This window comes from Eschrichtius robustus, chromosome 6, assembly GCF_028021215.1.
Source record: "Eschrichtius robustus isolate mEscRob2 chromosome 6, mEscRob2.pri, whole genome shotgun sequence".
Taxonomy (NCBI): domain Eukaryota; kingdom Metazoa; phylum Chordata; class Mammalia; order Artiodactyla; family Eschrichtiidae; genus Eschrichtius; species Eschrichtius robustus.
The window spans coordinates 88,367,205-88,387,320 of NC_090829.1; the positions used below are offsets into that span (position 1 = coordinate 88,367,205).

General features: G+C 37.1%; 1 protein-coding gene and 1 pseudogene across 1 annotated transcript in view; both read right to left on the bottom strand.

The window, feature by feature from the left end:
• Positions 1-20,116, bottom strand: part of CD96 (CD96 molecule) — a 96,091-nt gene that overhangs the window by 679 nt on the left and 75,296 nt on the right. Inside the window, 5 exon segments of the mRNA XM_068545543.1 lie at positions 1,671-1,794; positions 4,443-4,532; positions 5,615-5,680; positions 16,020-16,091; positions 16,603-16,680. Of these exon segments, the coding sequence (XP_068401644.1) occupies positions 1,671-1,794; positions 4,443-4,532; positions 5,615-5,680; positions 16,020-16,091; positions 16,603-16,680 (430 nt within the window).
• LOC137765753 (cytosolic 5'-nucleotidase 3A-like) lies at positions 9,279-10,380 on the bottom strand (annotated as a pseudogene).

The following is a 20,116-nucleotide window of genomic DNA, read 5'->3' on the forward strand; positions in this document are numbered from 1 at the left end:
ATTTGTATTTAGGAATTGAATATTATTGTCACCAGTCCATAGATAAAACTGAGGCTCAGAGGTTTTAAGCAACTTGTTCAAAGGAACCTGACCAGCAATTCAAGCCTTTTAACCAGAACCTACACTCTCCATGGCAACTGCCTCCTAATAGAAGAAGTGTTTCTCTTACGTGGGTTAAAACATTCTTTCAGGGACAAAATTTTAAAATTCTGGGACCAAAGATGGCAGCTTTTCTAATAGTCCCTTTGCCAACCTTACCCCCAGCCTTCACACTCATACTCACTGTGTGTATGCTGTGGGGAAGGATGGAAGCGGGAAGTAAACTCTCCTGAGTCTCTGAGTTGATTGGTACTGGATAGATGATGCCCAAATCCCTTCTGTTTGTTTTAGTGAATATTCTTAAAGTTGTCTTTGTATAAAGTACTGTTCTATGTTAGCACAATTCACCTCTCTCTCTGAAGTGCCTCAAGCATAAAGGTGGGTGTGGCATTTAGCTGTACAAATGCTCCAGGCTCTCTTGATATCAAGAAATAGAGGTATATCTGTGAGCAGATTTATGTCCATGACTCAAATACTTCTACCCTTTGTCTATCAATCCCTAGTACCTTAATTTCTCCAGAGAGAGGGAGAGATTGTTTTTCATCTCTATATAACACAGACATTTGAATACAGAACAATAAAAAAAAATCAATTCATAGTTTCAGATTCCCATTTTCTCATTTTAATATAAAAATCCCAACGCCTATTACCTGGTTCTCTGATGCTTTAATGGAGACAATATATATCAAAAGGTGGACAAAATTCTAAGAAATTTGCACTTCTATCTTTTATGGGAAATTAAGAATTTCTCAAGGTCACGTGGTGGCCAAAGTGTAGTACTTGGACAAGAATCCAGAATTTCTGACTCTGTTTGGTGTTTTATTCACCACAAAACACGCCTTGCACATGGCTATAGAGTCTTCGAGGGTACTCTAAGTAGAAGGTAGAGCACGTGGTCAATGTTATCTGAGATGGTAGTAGTAAGATACGTGGAAGATCAGCTCTATGTATTCTGAGGGTCTCCTCTAGGCATGGCCTAATCCAGACTGATCCAAAACAGCCGAGTCAGAAAAGTGAGGCTTAACCTTCCATGTCATTTCAGAAAGATGAGTGGAGGGAGGAGAGTTTTGGAAAATATTTCAATAAGACAGAAAAGGGGTAACTCATTGCTTGCTTGCTTTTCTCCGTGGGGAAAAAGGAAAAGGGCAGTAAAAGCCCATTCTGCTGAAAAGCAGCTGGAAATTTCTTAAAATTACCTTTCTCACTCAATTTCATACTTGAGCATCTAGGCTCAGCTGGGCCCAGGCAGTTCATAGATGCATGAAAATGAAAAAAATAATGAAGATTAAAAGAAAAATCAGTTTCAGTTCTCATTTCATGCCCACTGACTTGTTCCATCCAGTGAGTGCTCCAGCCTGAACAGGGAGAGGTGGGACGAAGTCAGAAGTTGTGCATCTAATCCCAACTGTGTGGTGCTGGGGAAGCGAGGTAGCCTCTCTGAGCTTCTCTGAGCCTTATTTCCTCAGTTAAATATGAGATAAATGCTATCGAGGAATGATATTTAAAGTGCTGAGTGAATATTTTGTACTGAAAAAAGTATCTGTTCCTGCATATCTTAGTATTGGACTCACATTTCTTTTTGGTACTGACACAATTTTCTCACTCCAAGACCAAACAATACAAGGCAGAAAAAGAGCAAAGCTGCCACAGTCACTGGCCAGGACATTCCATCTTTGGGTTGATTAACCACGATACCTGAAAAGGGCATAAAGAGAGACGAACTTTAATGCCAAAGTTTGGCAACTGGAAAACAGGATGAACTGAATTAATTTGCTTGCCTGAAACACGTTTTCTCCAAAGGCCATGGGGTGTTCATTGATCACAGTCATGCTCTGGGACCATGTCTATGCCTTGTTCTCATATCTGTTTTTGCATTTATACAATTGCTTATTTTACATGAATGTCTTTCTTGTTAGAATGTTCCAGAACCGATCTTTTCTTTTTTTCATTTCCGTAAGACCCTGGACAATTCCTGGCACATGGTGCCCAGTGAAATGGTATTTGTAAGAATGAATAAATAAAACTGATCATCTGTAAATTTGTTTTCCAAATTCACTTCAGTAAAGAAAACTTTATATGTAGAAATATTGGTCTAGCTTTGGATCTTCTTATTCTTTAAGGAGTCATTAAATGCTTTATGGAATATTAGTGTGTTAGGAGGAGGAGGAAAGAGTAAAAAGCATTGTAACAATTCAAAGGCCTGAAAGTCCAAAGCCAAAAAGGCCAGAGGCAATATAAATATAATATTCTGGACTGTTTTACTTTTTCTCTAACATGAAGGAAAAATTAAGAAAACAAACCCTCTTAGGAAATAAGATTGTCTGGTTCTGCCTGGCAGAGAATAAAAGGGAATGTTTATAATTATATAGTTGCTTAATTTTTTCCTTTTTAAAAAGTGTTTCATGATCATGTTAAAGACTCAAATAGTACAGAAATACAAAACTACAATGAAAAGGAAGTATCCTTACTTCTTCAGATGCCAGCTACCCACACTAGAGGCAATAACTTTTAATAGTTAATTATGTATCCTATCAGAAATTTTTTACGCATATATAAGCAAATATATGTACCATGAATATATATCCCTTCTTATTACAAATGGGGGCATACTGTACATACTGTTCTGTTCCTGATTTCTTTCTCTTAAAAAACATTCTTGGAATACTTTTCACAGAAGTGCATAGAGGTTTTCCTCATTCTACAATATTAAATTACTGGCTAGTTCCCCAATGTATGGATCTACCATAGTTTATTTAATTGGCCTCTTAATGTTAGACGGTTAAATTGTTTCCAGGCTTTCCTTATTTATAACAACACTCCAGTGAAATTCCTAATACATTATAGGTAGATCATTAGCTCTTCAGATTACATAAATTATTTGGGCAAAAAGTGCATTTTTGTATCAGAATTACCTGGATTGTTTTTTTTTTTTCATTTTAACTAGATTATAAACTGATTGTAGGTGGAGACTAGTTTTTTAATTTTTTTGATTGCCTCAGATTTATTACACTGCTTTTCATAAAGCAAAGTTTCAAAAGCTACAGGCCAAAAAACTGGATTTAAAATATTAGTTACCAAATCTCTTCTATGTCTTACGTAGTTTGGATGGCAGCCACATGATGTCATGTTAACACTGGGTATCAGTGCTGAAGATTTTTCCTCTTACAACACGTATCCAGGGATTCAAGGTCCTCCTGATGCTCACGCTACTCTAGCCCTGTCAAAGCAGACACTGAGGGTACCCTGGAAGCTCACACAGTCCCAAAATACGTAACCACGTGGCTCATTGTACGCACAGGTGGCTAGAGAGCTCACAGTAGTTCAAACCACTGGAATATCATGATCACAAAAGAAATAATCTCACAAGAGGTCAATTTAGGACTCCACAAAGTTCTGTTTTAGTAAAGTCAAGACTTACTAAGCTCTACACTGGTAATATGGTGGAATATAACATTTTACCTCCAAAGTTTTAGAGAAATGAAAGAACAAAAGGTTTTAAATAGGTCTTCTAATAGGTCTTCCATCAATGCTTACTAATTTTCTCCCAACCAAATATAGAAAATGAGACCATTGACTTCAGGAATGTCTTAGTGGAGAAGCAGAGCTCCGATCTTGCCCTGTCTCTCAATTAGCTAGTTCTTTAAGGCACCAATAGTTAAAGATGTTAGTAGGATGTCGGTTTGCAGCTCTACTGCTATGTGGTGTGCAGGATGGACAATGCTCCGGTGACTGAGGACTGTACGACCCTTGATATGAAATAAACTGAGTCCCCAAGTGGAGCGTTCACCAGTTAAGTGAATACCTTCTGAAGGGAAAGAGTTGATTATGCCTCTGAATTTACAATCAAGATCTGTGTTGGGAGGGTCCTAACTTTATTGAATACCATGACCTCTTATGATATAAAACAAGGGATTGTATTTAGCATTGACAAAATTTTATCAGTTGAATTATAGGAATACTCTTTGTTCCAAAAATCAGACTATACTTTCACAGAACTGAAATGTTTCTCACTACTTTTTACCTGGCTAATTCTTATTCATTTTTCAGATTTTAATTTTAAATATAACCTCAGAGAATCCTTTCTTGTTCCCCAATTAAAATCAGAGCTTTCTGTTAGACTCTGGCAACACCTTGTACTATACCATAAGATGTGTCACAAGTAAATTTAATTGCATGATTATTTATTTACTAAATATCATCTATAATAGATTATAATCTTCAGGAGGCAAGTGTTTTCAATGTATACCCAACAACTGGCACAGTACCTGACAAATGGTAGGTACTCAGTAAATACTTGTTGAGTGAATAAAACATAAAATTTTTAAAAATGGTAAATGACTCACCAGTGATATGGATATGATTATTTTTAGTAGATCCATTGGCAGTTGTGGGAACTTCTGAAAATGCTCTGCCTGTGCTGCTGAAGGTGTCACCTAGGGATATAAAGGGGATATCTGAATTGATCCTAATGACCATCTCCACCTGGTCAAGAAGTGTAAAATTGTGATTGAACTTCACTTGCTATTAGAAAGGGCTCAATTTGAATGGTCTAAATGCTCCTAAAATATTATGTGTAAAGTTTACTAAGGACCAATTTACGCAGGACTGGTATCCTAGGATCTAACAGTTACCAAAGAGTGAAACTTCCTATTAGTTTAAAGAAAAAAAAGAGAAACAATACAGCACATACAACAAAATAATATCTGCTAAAGAATCTCCATGAGAAGTGGTTATGGCAAAATGTCTGAAGTTGGTGTCATGGAAAGATGAGGCTTATCCATAGTGGCCCAGGTTATCAGAGGTCCAATGAATCAAAATACTGATTCTTACCACTCTAATATGTTTGATAAGATCAATAAAAATTCCTTTGCGGGCTTCCCTGGTGGCGCAGTGGTTGAGAATCTGCCTGCTAATGCAGGGGGCATGGGTTCGAGCCCTGGTCTGGGAAGATCCCACATGCCGCGGAGCAACTAGGCCCGTGAGCCGCAACTACTGAGCCTGCGTGTCTGGAGCCTGTGCTCCGCAACAAGAGAGGCCACGATAGTGAGAGGCCCGCGCACCGTGATGAAGAGTGGCCCCCGCTTGCCACAACTAGAGAAAGCCCTCACACAGAAATGAAGACCCAACACAGCCAAACATAAATAAATAAATTTAAAAAAAAATTCCTTTGCAACATCTGAGTAGACAAATCCATGTCAACAAATCATTCCATTTTCTAATGGAAAATTAAAACTTAAAATGCACTTTAATGGATTTATTTGGCCCCCAAATGCTATTATGTAGATTTCATTTTGAAATAAAATAGAGACAAATCTAAGACTTGGTCTCTGACTATCTTTTTTGAGTGACTGGGAAGAATTTTGGTTCCATCCATTGTCATTTCTATCATCACTGTCATTTTCATCAAGATGCACTTTTAAATACCTGAGATTGGCTTCGTTCTCATTTTTCCACCTCTGATCAAATAAAGCAGACCACAACCTTCCCTGACACTAAATTTTCCCTAAGTGCTCACCATGAAGTGTCGAACCTGCCCTTGAGGGGGATGAACTGTACGTTTCACTGGGCATCCATGAAGCTGCTAAAGGAAGAAGATAATGGAAAAGTTAATCTGTATAAGACTAATTATTTTATTGTCTCGTCTTGACCTTTAATTGAACCTAAAAATTCAGCACACATTAGAATGTCCCAAAATAAAGTGGGAGTTGAGGGAATGCTTGTGGTCCAGATGTTTCTAATAGGGAAGGTTTTGATCACAGCCATTTAAAGCAGGAAGAAGAAATGGAAGAAAACACTAGGAGAGGTTTTTCCAGCCCCAGAGTGTTGTGACTCTTCTCATGTCTATCCCACAGATGAGCTAAAAGAATGAAAGCCCAGGTGTGTTACAGTGGTCTTCAGTAAAGAAAAGATGCCAATAGGACTTTTTTATTTTTAACATCTTTATTGGAGTATAATTGTTTTACAATGGTGTGTTAGTTTCTGCCTTATAACAAAGTGAATCGGTTATACATATACATATATCCCCATATCTCTTCCCTCTTGTGTCTCCCTCCCTCCCACCCTCCCTATCCCACCCCTCTAGGTGGGTCACAGAGCACCGAGCTGATCTCCCTGTGCTATGCGGCTGCTTCCCACTAGCTATCTATTTTACATTTGGTAGTGTATATATGTCCATGCCACTCTCACTTTGACCCAGCTTACCCTTCCCCCTCCCCATGTCCTCAGGTCCATTCTCTACGTCTGCATCTTTATTCCTGTCCTGCCCCTAGGTCCTTCAGAACCACTTTTTTTTTAGATTCCATATATATGTGTTAGCATACGGTATTTGTTTTTCTCTTTCTGACTTACTTCACTCTGTATGACAGACTCTGGGTCCATCCACCTCACTACAAATAGCTCAATTTTGTTTCTTTTTATGGCTGAGTAATATTCCATTGTATACATGTGCCACATCTTCTTTATCCATTCATCTGCTGATGGACACTTAGGTTGCTTCCATGTCCTGGCTATTGTAAATAGAGCTGCAATGAATATTGTGGTACATGACTCTTTTTGAATTATGGTTTTCTCAGGGTATATGCCCAGTAGTGGGATTGCTGGGTTGTATGGTAGTTCTATTTTTAGTTTTTTAAGGAACCTGCATTCTGTTCTCCATAGTGGCTGTATCAATTTACATTCCCACCAACAGTGCATGAGGGTTCACACCCTCTCCAGCATTTATTGTTTGTAGATTTTTTGATGATGGCCATTCTGATCGGTGTGAGATGATATCTCATTGTAGTTTTGATTTGCATTTCTCTAATGATTAATGATGTTGAGCATTCTTTCTTGTGTTTGTTGGCAATCTGTATATCTTCTTTGGAGAAATGTCTATTTAGGTCTTCTGCCCATTTTTGGATTGGGTTGTTTGTTTTTTTGATATTGAGCTGCATGAGCTGCTTGTAAATTTTGGAGATTAATCCTTTGTCAGTTGCTTCATTTGTAAATATTTTCTCCCATTCTGAGGGTTGTCTTTTCGTCTTGTTTATGGTTTCCTTTGCTGTGCAAAAGCTTTTAAGTTTCATTGGGTCCCATTTGTTTATTTTTGTTTTTATTTCCATTTCTCTAGGAGGTGGGTCAAAAAGGATCTTGCTATGATTTATGTCATGGGGTGTTCTGCCTATGTTTTCCTCTAAGAGTTTAATAGTGTCTGGCCTTACATGTAGATCTTTAATCCATTTTGAGTTTATTTTTGTGTATGGTGTTAGGGAGTGTTCTAATTTCATTCTTTTACATGTAGCCGTCCAGTTTTCCCAGCACCACTTATTGAACAGGCTGTCTTTTCTCCACTGTATATTCTTGCCTCCTTTATCAAAGATAAGATGACCATATGTGCGTGGGTTTATCTCTGGGCTTTCTATCCTGTTCCATTGATCTATATTTCTGTTTTTGTGCCAGTACCATACTGTCTTGATTACTGTAGCTTTGTAGTATAGCCTGAAGGGTAAGCTGACATTATTGTTTGACCATGAAAACTGAAGTGTCAACAGCGAATAATCAGACCCCTGTGGCTACAGGACTTGTTAGCTGCTGGGTGAGTCCTTTTGATACATTCAGAGGCAAACCTTCCCCTTGAGTGGATGGCAGCAAATTCCAGCAGCACATATGGCCTTTGAAACAGATATATCAACTCATTTTGTTTAGCTCTCCAACTCTGGCAAGAAAGTAACACTTCTTGGCAGACTCCACATATCTGTACCTGATAACATGCCTATAATGTAATGTAAAGTAAAATAACTACAGTAGTATATGGTTATAGTCAGTAGAAAAACATTACACTCATTTATTTAAAACATTAGTATACATGATTTTCCCAGCTGAATGCTTTCTTTTGTGTCAAGACCAAAACAATAAGCAAAACCAAAATAAAATAAAACATTAAAACCCCCCTTAGCCTGACCCTTTCTTGGTTTCTCTCTAGATGCCAGTGGCAGTTACAGCTGCAGACAAAGGTATGTTACCAGGCCCTTTGGAAGAGCTGAAAGTCACTGATTTCTGGGGATTGCTCACAGGACAGTCTGTGATAGCTGCTCCACTTGGGGTCACCCACCAGGTTAGGGTGATTTTGTATATAGCTATTTTGAGTTTGTCTAGGTCAGGGAGATGTTCTTATCTTCAATATAGTTCTATGACCCTGTACATGTGATCTTGATACTTCCTGTTCTAGACAGAATGCCAAGGTCTATAGATGACTATGGACAGGGTACATTTTTAACGCCAATTTTTAATGTTTAAGCCATTAAGCCAGGAGTTTGATTGACAAAGAGCAAAATCAACTAAAAAGAAATTGGAACCAGGCCTGGATTTAGGTAAAATTATGAAGAAGGCAGTTTGTTCTGGATAACCTTACAGATTTTTTGCCCAATATGGTGTCTCCTTTACTTCCTACTTTTAGGGCCTGAAGCCTTTATTTCTTATCTCTTCAAAGTCTGTTTGCAAGAAAGGATATGATAAATTAATTTATGCTAAGATATGAATGGTTTAACAAGTGCTATCACTTTGAGAGAAATGGGTATTTAAAAAAAGATTGTCTATTTTATGTTTATTATCAGCGAGTCAATATAGAACACTTGTAATGATCAGTTACATGTGGATACCAGCAGTTTTTTCATTAAATACAGAGCACCAGTCTTTTCTGGTCAATTTTGATTTTCTCCAAACAAGAAAACCAAACATAATACAATTTCAGGAGATGGTAATACCATCAGCATGATCCATCCAAATTGCAAAAATGGCAATACTTAACTTAAAATCATGTAAATTATTTGACCATTTCATAAAACTTCTTGTTGGCCTTCTGAAAACTTTTCAAGTATAAAAAGATCTCAAAATATGTGTTATAAAATTGAATTACAAAATCCACTTTGGAAAACTAGGGAGTTATTTTCCTGATTTTGGCTTTAAGATTTTTCAAAATCTGTTAAAAAAGAAATAAAGAGGAAAGTGTGTTGAGAGAGGTGAAGAAAAAGAAGCTTCCAGTTGATAGACTTAACATGTCTGAAAATATTTCAGTAATGTAAAGGAAAAACTTCAAGAGCAAGAATATATTACAATTAAGAGCGTGTCAGCAAGATTAAGAGATGGGCAGTTCTTGTATTAACTGTTCCCATAGGAGAGAGGTCTTCCTGAAGAATACCAGTTTACAGAATCCTCAGTAAGATAGAGCTGGCTATCTCCAGTGATTTATCTTTCACTAAAACAATACTTTTTCTAAAAGCTCATCCAGTCCATCATTTAGATATCCAATTTTTAGGATGTGTTAAACACTGGCTACTCCATCTGCCATTCTTAAGTCTCCTTGGGAGTCTCTCAGCAGAGTTAAATTATTATTGTCCTTTAATTGATTGAAATATTCTGTGTTCTTCAAGGTATCATCATGTTTTTTAAATATATAGGTTAATTCTCCTTTAAATTCTTTGAGAACACATTTTCATCAAAATCCATGAATGAGCACTACTTTGACATTTGGATGATAAACACCAGCTTGATGGATAACGTCCTTAAGTACATCATCATTATTGGTCGAAAATATGAACATAGGGATATGGTGTGGTTAGAGTTTCTCAAATAAATTCTTATATCCCTCCTTTAGCATAATCAGTTTCTTCCACAATTCTTTTAAATTTAGCTTTTGATAAAGGTTATTCGACAAGGAGACTCTGTGACTTAGCATACCATTCTACCATAAAAGGGTACTTCTATGGTAAAAACAAGATCAACTTCGATAGCATTGTCTTTTTCCTTGAGTTGCAATAACATTTTTTGACATTCATTTGTAACCAGCTTACAGTTCTCAATAATGTTATGACATGTTAGGCATCTTTCCCTTTGTAGGAAAATCTACTTACTGTCATATAAGAGTCCATGATTATCTGGTTTGGCAGCTCCTCTTTTGACAACATCACAGATAATTTCTGGTACTCTTATAGGGTTCTTGAGGCAAATTGAGCTTTTCTAAAATTCTGGCATGATTTTTACATGTACAGACTTTATATTGAGTAACCAATCTTCCTTAAGACACTCTGAGTTCTGCCCTTAATTTTGTCCTAGAACAAAGGCATAGGGTGGCAAGCAATAATCATAGATGCGGGGCTTGGACACAGAGATCTCACTGATCTTGGTCTTCTGCCCCAACTTTTTCTTCAAGGGGAATATATACTGGGTCAGCATCACCTCTTCCATCACGATGCAAATACTGGCACCAGCTACTGTGTCCACTCTTGCCATGATCACTTAGTCCATAAATGGGACCCCCTTATGGTCTTCCTAACAAAGATGACATTTACAAGCTTTGGAAGTGTGGGGCTTGTGTACTAACTGTGAAGAACATGGAGCCCCCAGAAACTGGTATTTTAACAGAGGATAGAATTTTAAATCAGAGGAATAAATCTTTAATTTGAGGCTGACCTAATGAGGAATTAGGTGACAGAATGGGAGCAGAACAGTGTTTTAGATAAAAGGAAAATGGAAAGAGATGTGATCTGAGACATATAAGATTTTAGAATTTGAAGATAAGAATGGTGAGTTTAGAGAATCAGCATCCTGGCCAACAGGGAACGGAGGGACTGAAGAGATTATGGTGCAGCCTGACACAGGGCCCAGCATCGTTGTAGGTCCTGGCATTGCTGTGTCCCTGCCATTGACCCTCAACTCCTCAACTCTAGCTTCTCCATCACCCTCTGCCTGTGGAAAGTAGAAGGGGTTGTTATGAAATTATTAGGCACAACTACCAGGAACTTGAGGAGAAACAGCCAGGACCAGGGACAGGATAAGAAATGCACTTGTAAGATTTAGGAAGAATATGTAAATTCTGAAGAATATGGGATGCAAGGTCAAAGAACAGAATAAAGACCTCATGTGAGATCGATAAGAGGTACTCTGAGGCGTGTGTGTGTGTGTATGTGTGTTTGTGCGCATATGTGGTGACAGTGAACTTGATGATTTTGGTAATGGGATAAATTGGAGGCTTAGGGACCCATGGAGACTCATATCATTTTTCTGCTTGCCTAACTTAGACAGAAAAACTGATTTCAATGTGGCTTTAGGCTCCATTGGGCCAGATGGATGGCAGGAAAAACCAGAAAGAAAAAAGTAATTAAGCTTCGATTTTCTGCTCCATGGCCTGATCACCTGTGTCAGGATGAAAATGTGTCCCAGGATGTTATTAAGCTCATACATTTTGGGTATTTAGAAGTTCAGATTTGGTATCTCCATTTCATAGATGGTTACAGTAAAATATGCATTACTGTTCTAGACTGTAGGAAATATGGAAGCTGAACTAGGATTAGATTCCAACATTCTTGAATCGCAGCCAAGACCTCTTCAAGTTAATAAATAACGAAATAACAACAAAAGAATATATTAAAACATATACTAATCAATTTATTGTAAATGCAATGTACTCAGAACCTTCTTGTGACATCCAAATATATATGAGCTATACAAAATGCGTGTATAAGCAAATATCCCATAGAATGTGTTCATAAATAGCAAGGGCCCTAGAAACACTGCTAGTGGGTTTATTTCACTAGAAACCCATCCATTATCATTCTTTTTTTCCCTCTGAACATTTCGTAAATCTATTGAAATAAACATATTGGAAGAAAAAAATCCCATTACCAATGCCTGACACGAATCTTGCCAAATGCATCATCTAATGTTGGATGTCATATTGCAGTCCAATCCAATGAGTAGAAACATGTTTCAAAAACAGTTTGGGACTGAGCAATCAATATTAACTTGTTGGATCCTAATGTGTTTTTGTGAATGATTATAAATAGAGCAACTCACTGTGGGGAATTTTTTCTCTAAGCTTATGGATGAAAAATGGCAAATGGTTAACAAGATCTTCTTGCATAAATAAAAATGTGGGTTTTCACTGCCAGGAAAAAGAATTGTTTGTTGGGTTTTAGAGTCCCTTCCTAGATTTCACAATTTCTAAGGCTATTTTTATGGTAAGAATGATAAAGAGATGTCTGAGGATAGATGAAGTTTTCAAGTGGGGAAGGACAGAAAATGTGAAGGATTACAATAGTTCATTTCATTATGAAATCTATCGAAAAGACCAAGAATATACTTGTGTAAATTAGGAAACACTTTCAAGCAAGACACTTTCAATTTTCTAGTTTCTGGGGCAAAAAGTACCTTGGGTGGCCTCTATGCTTCATATTGATGTGATGCATGGGATAAAAAGGATTTTATTCTGAGCACACATGCTATTGTAATAACAATTTAAATAAAACAAATAAATAAAAAGCTCAAAACTTTCAATTAAACAGATCATTTCTTTTCACTGTGTGTGTGTGTTTTCTTCCTTGCCCAAATGTACACATACCTTTTCAATCAATCATTCGACAAATATTTGCTGAGCACCTACTGTTACCTGCCACTAGTACAGATGTTAGAATACTACAGTGAACAACAGAAAAAGGTTTAGGTCCCTGTTCTTGTGTATCTTACATTTTAGTATAATTTCAATAGACAATCAAATAATTCAAATAAACAAAGGAAAACATCAGATGCTAATTAAAATATGGGATAATTTATATGCAATCATAGCATAAATTTAAGTTGGAGTTCAGCTTTTTCCTATAACATTGTCCAATAAATTTTTATCCCCATTGTTACATGATCTACCTTCCCTGTAACCAAGAAGTATTAATTCATTTATTGATTCAACAATATTTGTTGAGCACCAACTCAATACCATGCACTATCTCAGGCACTGTGGATACAGGTAAACAAACAAAAAAACACTCTCATGGAACTTTCTTGTATTATAGTATCAAGAATGAAGGGTGACAACTAGTGTAGGTAGAGTTTCAGCATAGTTTATTATAAACAACTCAATTTTATGTTAACATCAATTTTATGTTTAACATAGGATAAATGTTAATCTATTAAGTATGAACTTTCATCCCCAGTCTAATGCTTTTTATTATCAATTAATATCTGATTGGTAAAAAAATTCCCAGCTTCTACCCTTTTCTATGTAGCTTAGTACATTTTGGCTATTGTTTTGTTTGGCTTCATAATATCCATTGAGTTATTATCTCATCCTACCCTCAACTCATAGACACAGATTTTGGAATTATTATAAATAACACTATAAATATTTACTCCCCATCCCATCCCTTGTATGCCCATTCAAAAGCAAATGCTGTTCTGAATGTTGTCTATTATTCACTTACTTATATATATTTTAAATTTTCATCACTTATTATGCCTAAGCCATATAGTGTTTGGTTGTACTTGCTTTTAATCCTAGAGATTATCATACTAAGTGAAGTAAGCCAGCCAAACATCAGAGAAAGACAAACATCATATGATATAACTTATATGTGGAATCTAAAAAAAATGATACTAGTGAACTTATTTACAAAACAGAAATAGACTTACAGACATAGAAAATAAACTCATGGTTACCAAAGGGGAGGAGAGGGGAGGGATAAATTAAGTGTTTGGGATTAAAATATACACACTACTATATATAAAATAGATAACCAACAAGAACCTACTGAATAGCACAGGGAACTATACTCAATATCTCATAAAAAATATGAATGTAAAAAAAGAATATATATTTATATATACGTATAACTGAATCACTTTGCTGTACACCTGAAGCTAACACAACATTATAAATCAACTTTATTTCAATAAAAATTTTAAAAAATTTTAAAATTTTAAAAAATAAAATTTACTTTAAAATATCATTCCATATATTGTCACTTGGCATTTACTTTTTTGACTCAATACAGTGTTATTAAGATTCATTCATGCTGTCATACGTGGCTGCCATTCACTCATTTTTCATTGCTCCATAGTATTTTATATGACTATATTACAGTTTATTTATCCACCCTCCTAACTATGACCATTTAGATAATTTACAGTTTTATTTGTTATTATGAGTAGTGTTTTCCCCCCAACATTTGTGTGCATATCTCCTGGACACATGTAATAATTTGTTTTTGGGGGGATATTTATCTAGGAGTAGAAGTGTTGAATTGTCTGCTATGAAACTCTTCAGCTATAAAACATAATGCCTAAGTGGTGGAAAGAGATGGTACCAATTAATACCCTCACCAGCAACATATAACAAATTATATTGATCTACATCCTATATAACACTTGGCAATTCCAGACTTGTTAATTTTTGCAAGTTGATTATGTGTTAAATGACTTCCTGAATTTAGTCTTCACTGGCATGTCCTGATTGTTAGATAGGCTGAGAATCTCTAGATGTTTTCTAGCTACTTGTGTTTCATCTTTTGTGATGTGCCTATTTGTTCATTTCCTACTGCTTTTTGTCTTTTTAAAACTTGGTTTGTAGGCATTCTTTATATATTCTTGATATAAAGTTTTGATCCTTTGCTAACTATATATTCTTGATCCTTTTTCAAATATGTGTGGCAAATATCTTCTCCCAGATTATAGTTTGCCTTTTTTTAAACTGTCTTTAAGGAGTCTTTTGATGAAAAAAATTTTCTTAATATTATTGTATTCTAATTTTTCAATTGTTTTTATGGTTAGTGCCTTAGGTCTCTTTTTTAAGCCCTTTCTTACCCCAAAGCCAGGAAGAAGTTCACCCTAATTTTATTACATGTTTTAATATTTAGCTTTTTGACACAAATATCTTAAACTACATGGAGTTTATTTTTGTGTACTGTGCATGGTGGGAGTGCATTTTAACATGTTTTTATTATAAAAAATCAATGTTCCTGGGTCCACTTGCTGAACAGTCTCTTCTTTTTACAGTACTCTGCATGCCACCTTTGACATACATCTAGGTTACACTGCCTTATGGATCTCTTTGTGTGCTGTCTCTTCTGATACTGCCTTTTCATTCCTGTATTTGGGTACTGAGTTCATTGGTGTCTATTATATTATCAACGTATTTGTTGAGAGAAATGTGTTACATTAAATTATAGAGCGCCATGCCCAGACTAAGAATGAAACTGTGTCATGAATTAAAGATTGTGATTAATCTAAATCTGTGAACCTGAGGTCCATAAAAGAGATAAAGTAAATAAATTATGCTCAAAGAGCGATATTACACAGGTTCCTTTTCTCTCTTTGATTTATTTCCTAAGGACAAGTTCCCAGCAGTGAGATGACTGACTGAGCCAGTGGGTATAAAAGACTTTTAGAGGTTTTCAATGTACAACTTAAATGCTTTTTAAAAGGGACATACACATTTACTCTGTGGCAAAGGGCCCGGGAGTTAAATTCAGAAGTCCTGCACCTGTGGCATCCAGGTTTCTCTTCGCTTTAGCCACATCCTTTGCTGCTTCCCACCATGCTGATCTTTGTCTTGTACCACTAAGAGGCAGTATATTTCCTTTTCCAATCCTGTCAATACCTGCTAAAGCAGCATCAGCAGACCCTGCTGCTACTTGGTCAGATGACAAGTAACAAACCATTTCTGTGCCTCACACTGGGCTCTCTCTTTTCCTTTTTTTTTTTAGTGATATGCATATTCTAGCTAGTTCCCTCTTTCCCCAGATCTACTGATAGTTTGCTTTTTTATCTCCACTTTACTCAGATGTTGCCTTCCTCAGCAAGGCCTTTCAAGACCACCCTATTTAGAAGGGCAGTGCCCCCTCACCCTTGATTCTCACTGTCTCCCTTCTCTGCTTTATTTTTTCTGTATCACTTATCACTGTTTGTCTGTCTCTCTTCCACCAGATTTTGGAACTTAGGTCTGTTTTGTTTACAGATATATCCTTAGCAACTTCAACAATGCTTTAAACATTGTCAATGCCTTGTAAATATTTGTTAATATGATTTTAAACAAAGCACACAGTAGCTGTTCAATATATGTGTTGGGTAAATGAATGAGGCCCAGAGTACTCCAAGGGACTCACAGTTACACTTACAGTATTTGGTATCTTTCCCACTGGAGGTCCAGGAGTAGCTGAAGCCTCGGGTAGTCAGGTCGTAATTGCTGGCTGAAAGACAAAATTTTCAGAATTCCACTTTCTTATAAGGCTGTAATTTAATTTTACTTTGATGTGCTGAATTTTTAAACTATATGACTTTGGGGAAATCTGAAATTGAAAATATGCTTTGCTACACAGGAACACTAGCTGGCATAATAAGCAAAAGTCTGTAGTTTATGTTTAATGCCAACTTGTCACTGCTTTCTTTCTTTTTCTGTTCTTGTCACCAACTCAGATCACTGGGAGTATTGTCAAGATTACCTTAATATTACCTTGAAAATCCCAGGACAAATGAAAAATACAATATAATAACAAATCACCAACCCATATTTTTAAGATTACAGTGATTGGCATATCAATATAGAGTCACCAGATTATAACTTGCCACAGAGTAACTCAAAACCAAAATATCAACATCAAATGAAAAAATATAGCATTTTGCCCAAACCTCAATATTATCATAGCTGTAGTGTTGTGTTGTCTCTTCTGAGTCACATGAGGAAAGCCTTGCTATACTCACTTTGAGCACTTGGAGGGGTGACGTTTGGAGTCGATGTAGTCACGTCTACAAGGGCTGTTGAAGATGGAGCTGGATAACCTACTTTGCAAAAAAATTCCCAAATTGTCATAGGTATTTACTTTCACATGTTTAAATATGCCACTATGCTTAACAAGGGTGGCACGTAGAGCATGGAGTGTTAGAGTTGGAAAGAATCTTAGTGAATACATACTAATGGCTTCATTTTATAAATTATGAAACTGAGTTCAAAAGTTCTATGCTTGTGGTTACACACCCAATATTCACACTTTCAAAATATATTGTTTTAGCGTCTACTGTGTGCAAGACTATTCGACATGGCAATGAACAATGAAGACAAGGTCCTCACCCTCATGGGACTTATCTTGTAGTGAATCTTCACAATTGTATATAATATTTTCACATACTAAATATGGTTTCATATTTACTTCAATTCTTAGCTTTCAAAATCATCTCCATCTTTATAAGCCATCATATTTCCCATTCTCCTTCTCCCTCCCTTCCCCCCAAAATGAAAGACTAATTCATATTCATTTGAAAATATCTCTGGATATAAAGCAAGGTAGATTGAAGAAGAAAAATACCCTACCACATCACACTGAAACATGTTTATGTCTCTAGGGAAGACAAATCTTTAATAGATTTTTTATTTATATGTATTTCTCCTTTGTTCCAAAACATGTTCATGGTGGCTTACATAAATATGCAAGTGCAAGAAGATAAAAGAAGTGGATAGAAAGAGAAAAAAAGGGCAAGGAAAAATAAAGTTAGAAAAAGAATGTTGAGTTTTATTGAAACCTGACTGGGGATATTACATAAAAGGCATATCTTGATGTAGTGTTCTCTTAGTAGATATGGACTGCACATTTGGTCAGAACTTTCTAGCAACAATGCTAAGAAATAAAAAGTATATGTTATGCCATTGGACTTCCCTGGTGGCACAGTGGTTTAGAATCTGCCTGCCAATGAAGGGGACACGGGTTCGACCCCTGGTTCGGGAAGATCCCACATGCCGTGGAGCAACTAAGCCCGTGTGCCACAACTACTGAACCTGTGCTCTAGAGTCCATGAGCCACAACCACTGAGCCCACGCGCTGCAACTACTGAAGCCTGCACGCCTAGAGCCCGTGCTCTGCAAAAAGAGAAGCCTCCGCAATGAGAAGCCCGCGCACCGCAACGAAGAGTAGCCCTTGCTCGCCACAACTAGAAAAAACCCGCACACAGAAACAAAGACCCAACGCAGCCAAAAATAAATAAAATTTAAAAAAAATCAAATATCTATAAATATATATATATAAAAGTGTATGATATCTCATTGATGAACATTGTAAGATAAATACAGTCAATTTTTAAGAGAGACACAGCTATTCTTTTTATTGTGATTAAAAAATTTTCTCCCCAGTCTTTATAAAAAAGATACTGTAAAATGTGTACAATATTCTCAACAATATCCTTACAGTATGGCAGCCAATATGCTCATTCACCCTCAAGCTCTAGTTAGTAGTGAATAGCCTGGCAACTTCCCAGGTACCTCAATTCTGGGAAAGGGCATGCCTTAAATAGAAAACATGGGTAATCAAATCTCTGATAGAAGTATATATAAGATAAATAAATAAATGGCATTGTGGTTCATAAGAAGCTCACATAAGAGATGACCAACCACAATCGTTTTGCAATGCAGCCTACCAATGAACACCAAAGACATACTACACACCAGCTCCATGAATACAGTTAGATACGGGGAGATGTGTTATAGACTGCCTCACGTGATGCTGTATGAGGAACGAAAATGGGCAGCCAGCAGCAGGATGGGCAGAAAAAAGTATTTTAAAGACAGGATATGCACAGCTTCATTTATCCAACGAATACTTATCGAGTTCCCACTATGTACTAGTATTGGAGACAAAGTGCAGAGAATGAGAGTTTTTGCCCCTGCCCTTATGGAGTATACAATTTAGTGAGAATAAAGGTCAATATGGCAGATTACTGGTCGACCACCAAACCCAGTCCTCTTCTTTCCGGCACAGAGAAACTACACTTCCTAGCGTCCTGTGCAGTTAGGTGCAGTGGCCACGTACCAAGTCCCAGGCAATGGACTGTGAGTGGGAGTGACGGTTGTCACCTCAAGGCTTGTCCTATAAAATATCCCACATACGATCCCCCATGACCTTTCCTCATGTACCATCCAGGTATTATGACATAGAGTGACTTCCAAGTCACAACTTAAATGTGATAGAGCTGCCACAGCATGGGTTATAGGACAGAGCACTCAGCTACTTGCTTGGCCTTTTATTGGTTCTTTCTGTTAGGATAAATACATTTGTATTATATCAAGTATAAATGAACAAAATGAAATGTTGGAATTTGTTGTTACTGTAGTTTGTTTTCTTTCCCTCACAAATAGTATAAATAGAATTGCAGTAGAAGATAAGTACTATGGTAGAGAAAATGCACTGTGCTGTGGGATTCCAGAGGAGGAACACATAACCAAGACATGTGAGCTCAGCGAAGGCTTTCTGGAGGAAGTGACATATCAGCTAGGCTTGAAGGGTGACAGGAATTAGCCAGACAAGTTGGAGAAAGAGGGCAAGCAAGGAGCAGAATATTCCAAGCAGTGTGGACAGAAAAGGTGGGAGAGAACTGAAGCCCGATCAGAATGTTGAAGGCACTCCGTGAGAAGAAAAGGGATGAGGATGGAGAAGTAAGAAGAAGCTACATCCTTAAGATTCCACGGAGGAATAATATCCAACTAGTCCTTAACAGATGCTCTGACCCCAGGGTAAGTGAAGGGTGGCCTGTACTATAGCATGAAGGCTGTGGGGAAGAAGAGAAGTGGACAGGTTTCAAGTGTGGGCTCTACAGGCTTGGTAAATGGCCGAATGTAGGAAATTAGGAAGAGAGAGAAGTCAAAATAACTTCCAGTTTTCCAGCTTGGGCAGATTTTTGGATCAAGGCATCATTATCTGAGAAAATAAACAGAAAAAATAGCTTTGGAAGGGCAAGAGGCACGAAGATGAAATAAATTTTGGACAGATTGATTCTGAGTGCATATGAGACATTCAATTCCAGAGGGTTGAGCATGTGAGTCTGAATCTTAGGAGTAAAATTAGGCTGCAAATGAGTATTTGTGAGACATCAGCATGTAGACAGTAATTGGAGTAACTGAGAGTGCCAAAGAAGGTGGGTCCTGGAGGAAGAGAAGAGGGCCTAGCATGGAACAATGAGGACCACTTCCATGTAAGGTACTGGCAGGAAAAATGGAGATTGAAAACGAGGACCCCGGGGAGGCAGGAGGAAAGCCAGGGGCTATGGCTTAGAGAAGCCAAGGTGATGGAGGGTTTCCAGACGCAGGGCCAGTCAGTCCAATTCCGCAAATATTTGTGAGTGAGCGCTGTGTGCCAGACGCTGGGTCAGTGCAGTCAAATGCTGCCAAGAAGACAGATTCCCTTCTAGCTCTTAACTGCTAGGAAGCCATTGCATTAGACTTGCATACAAA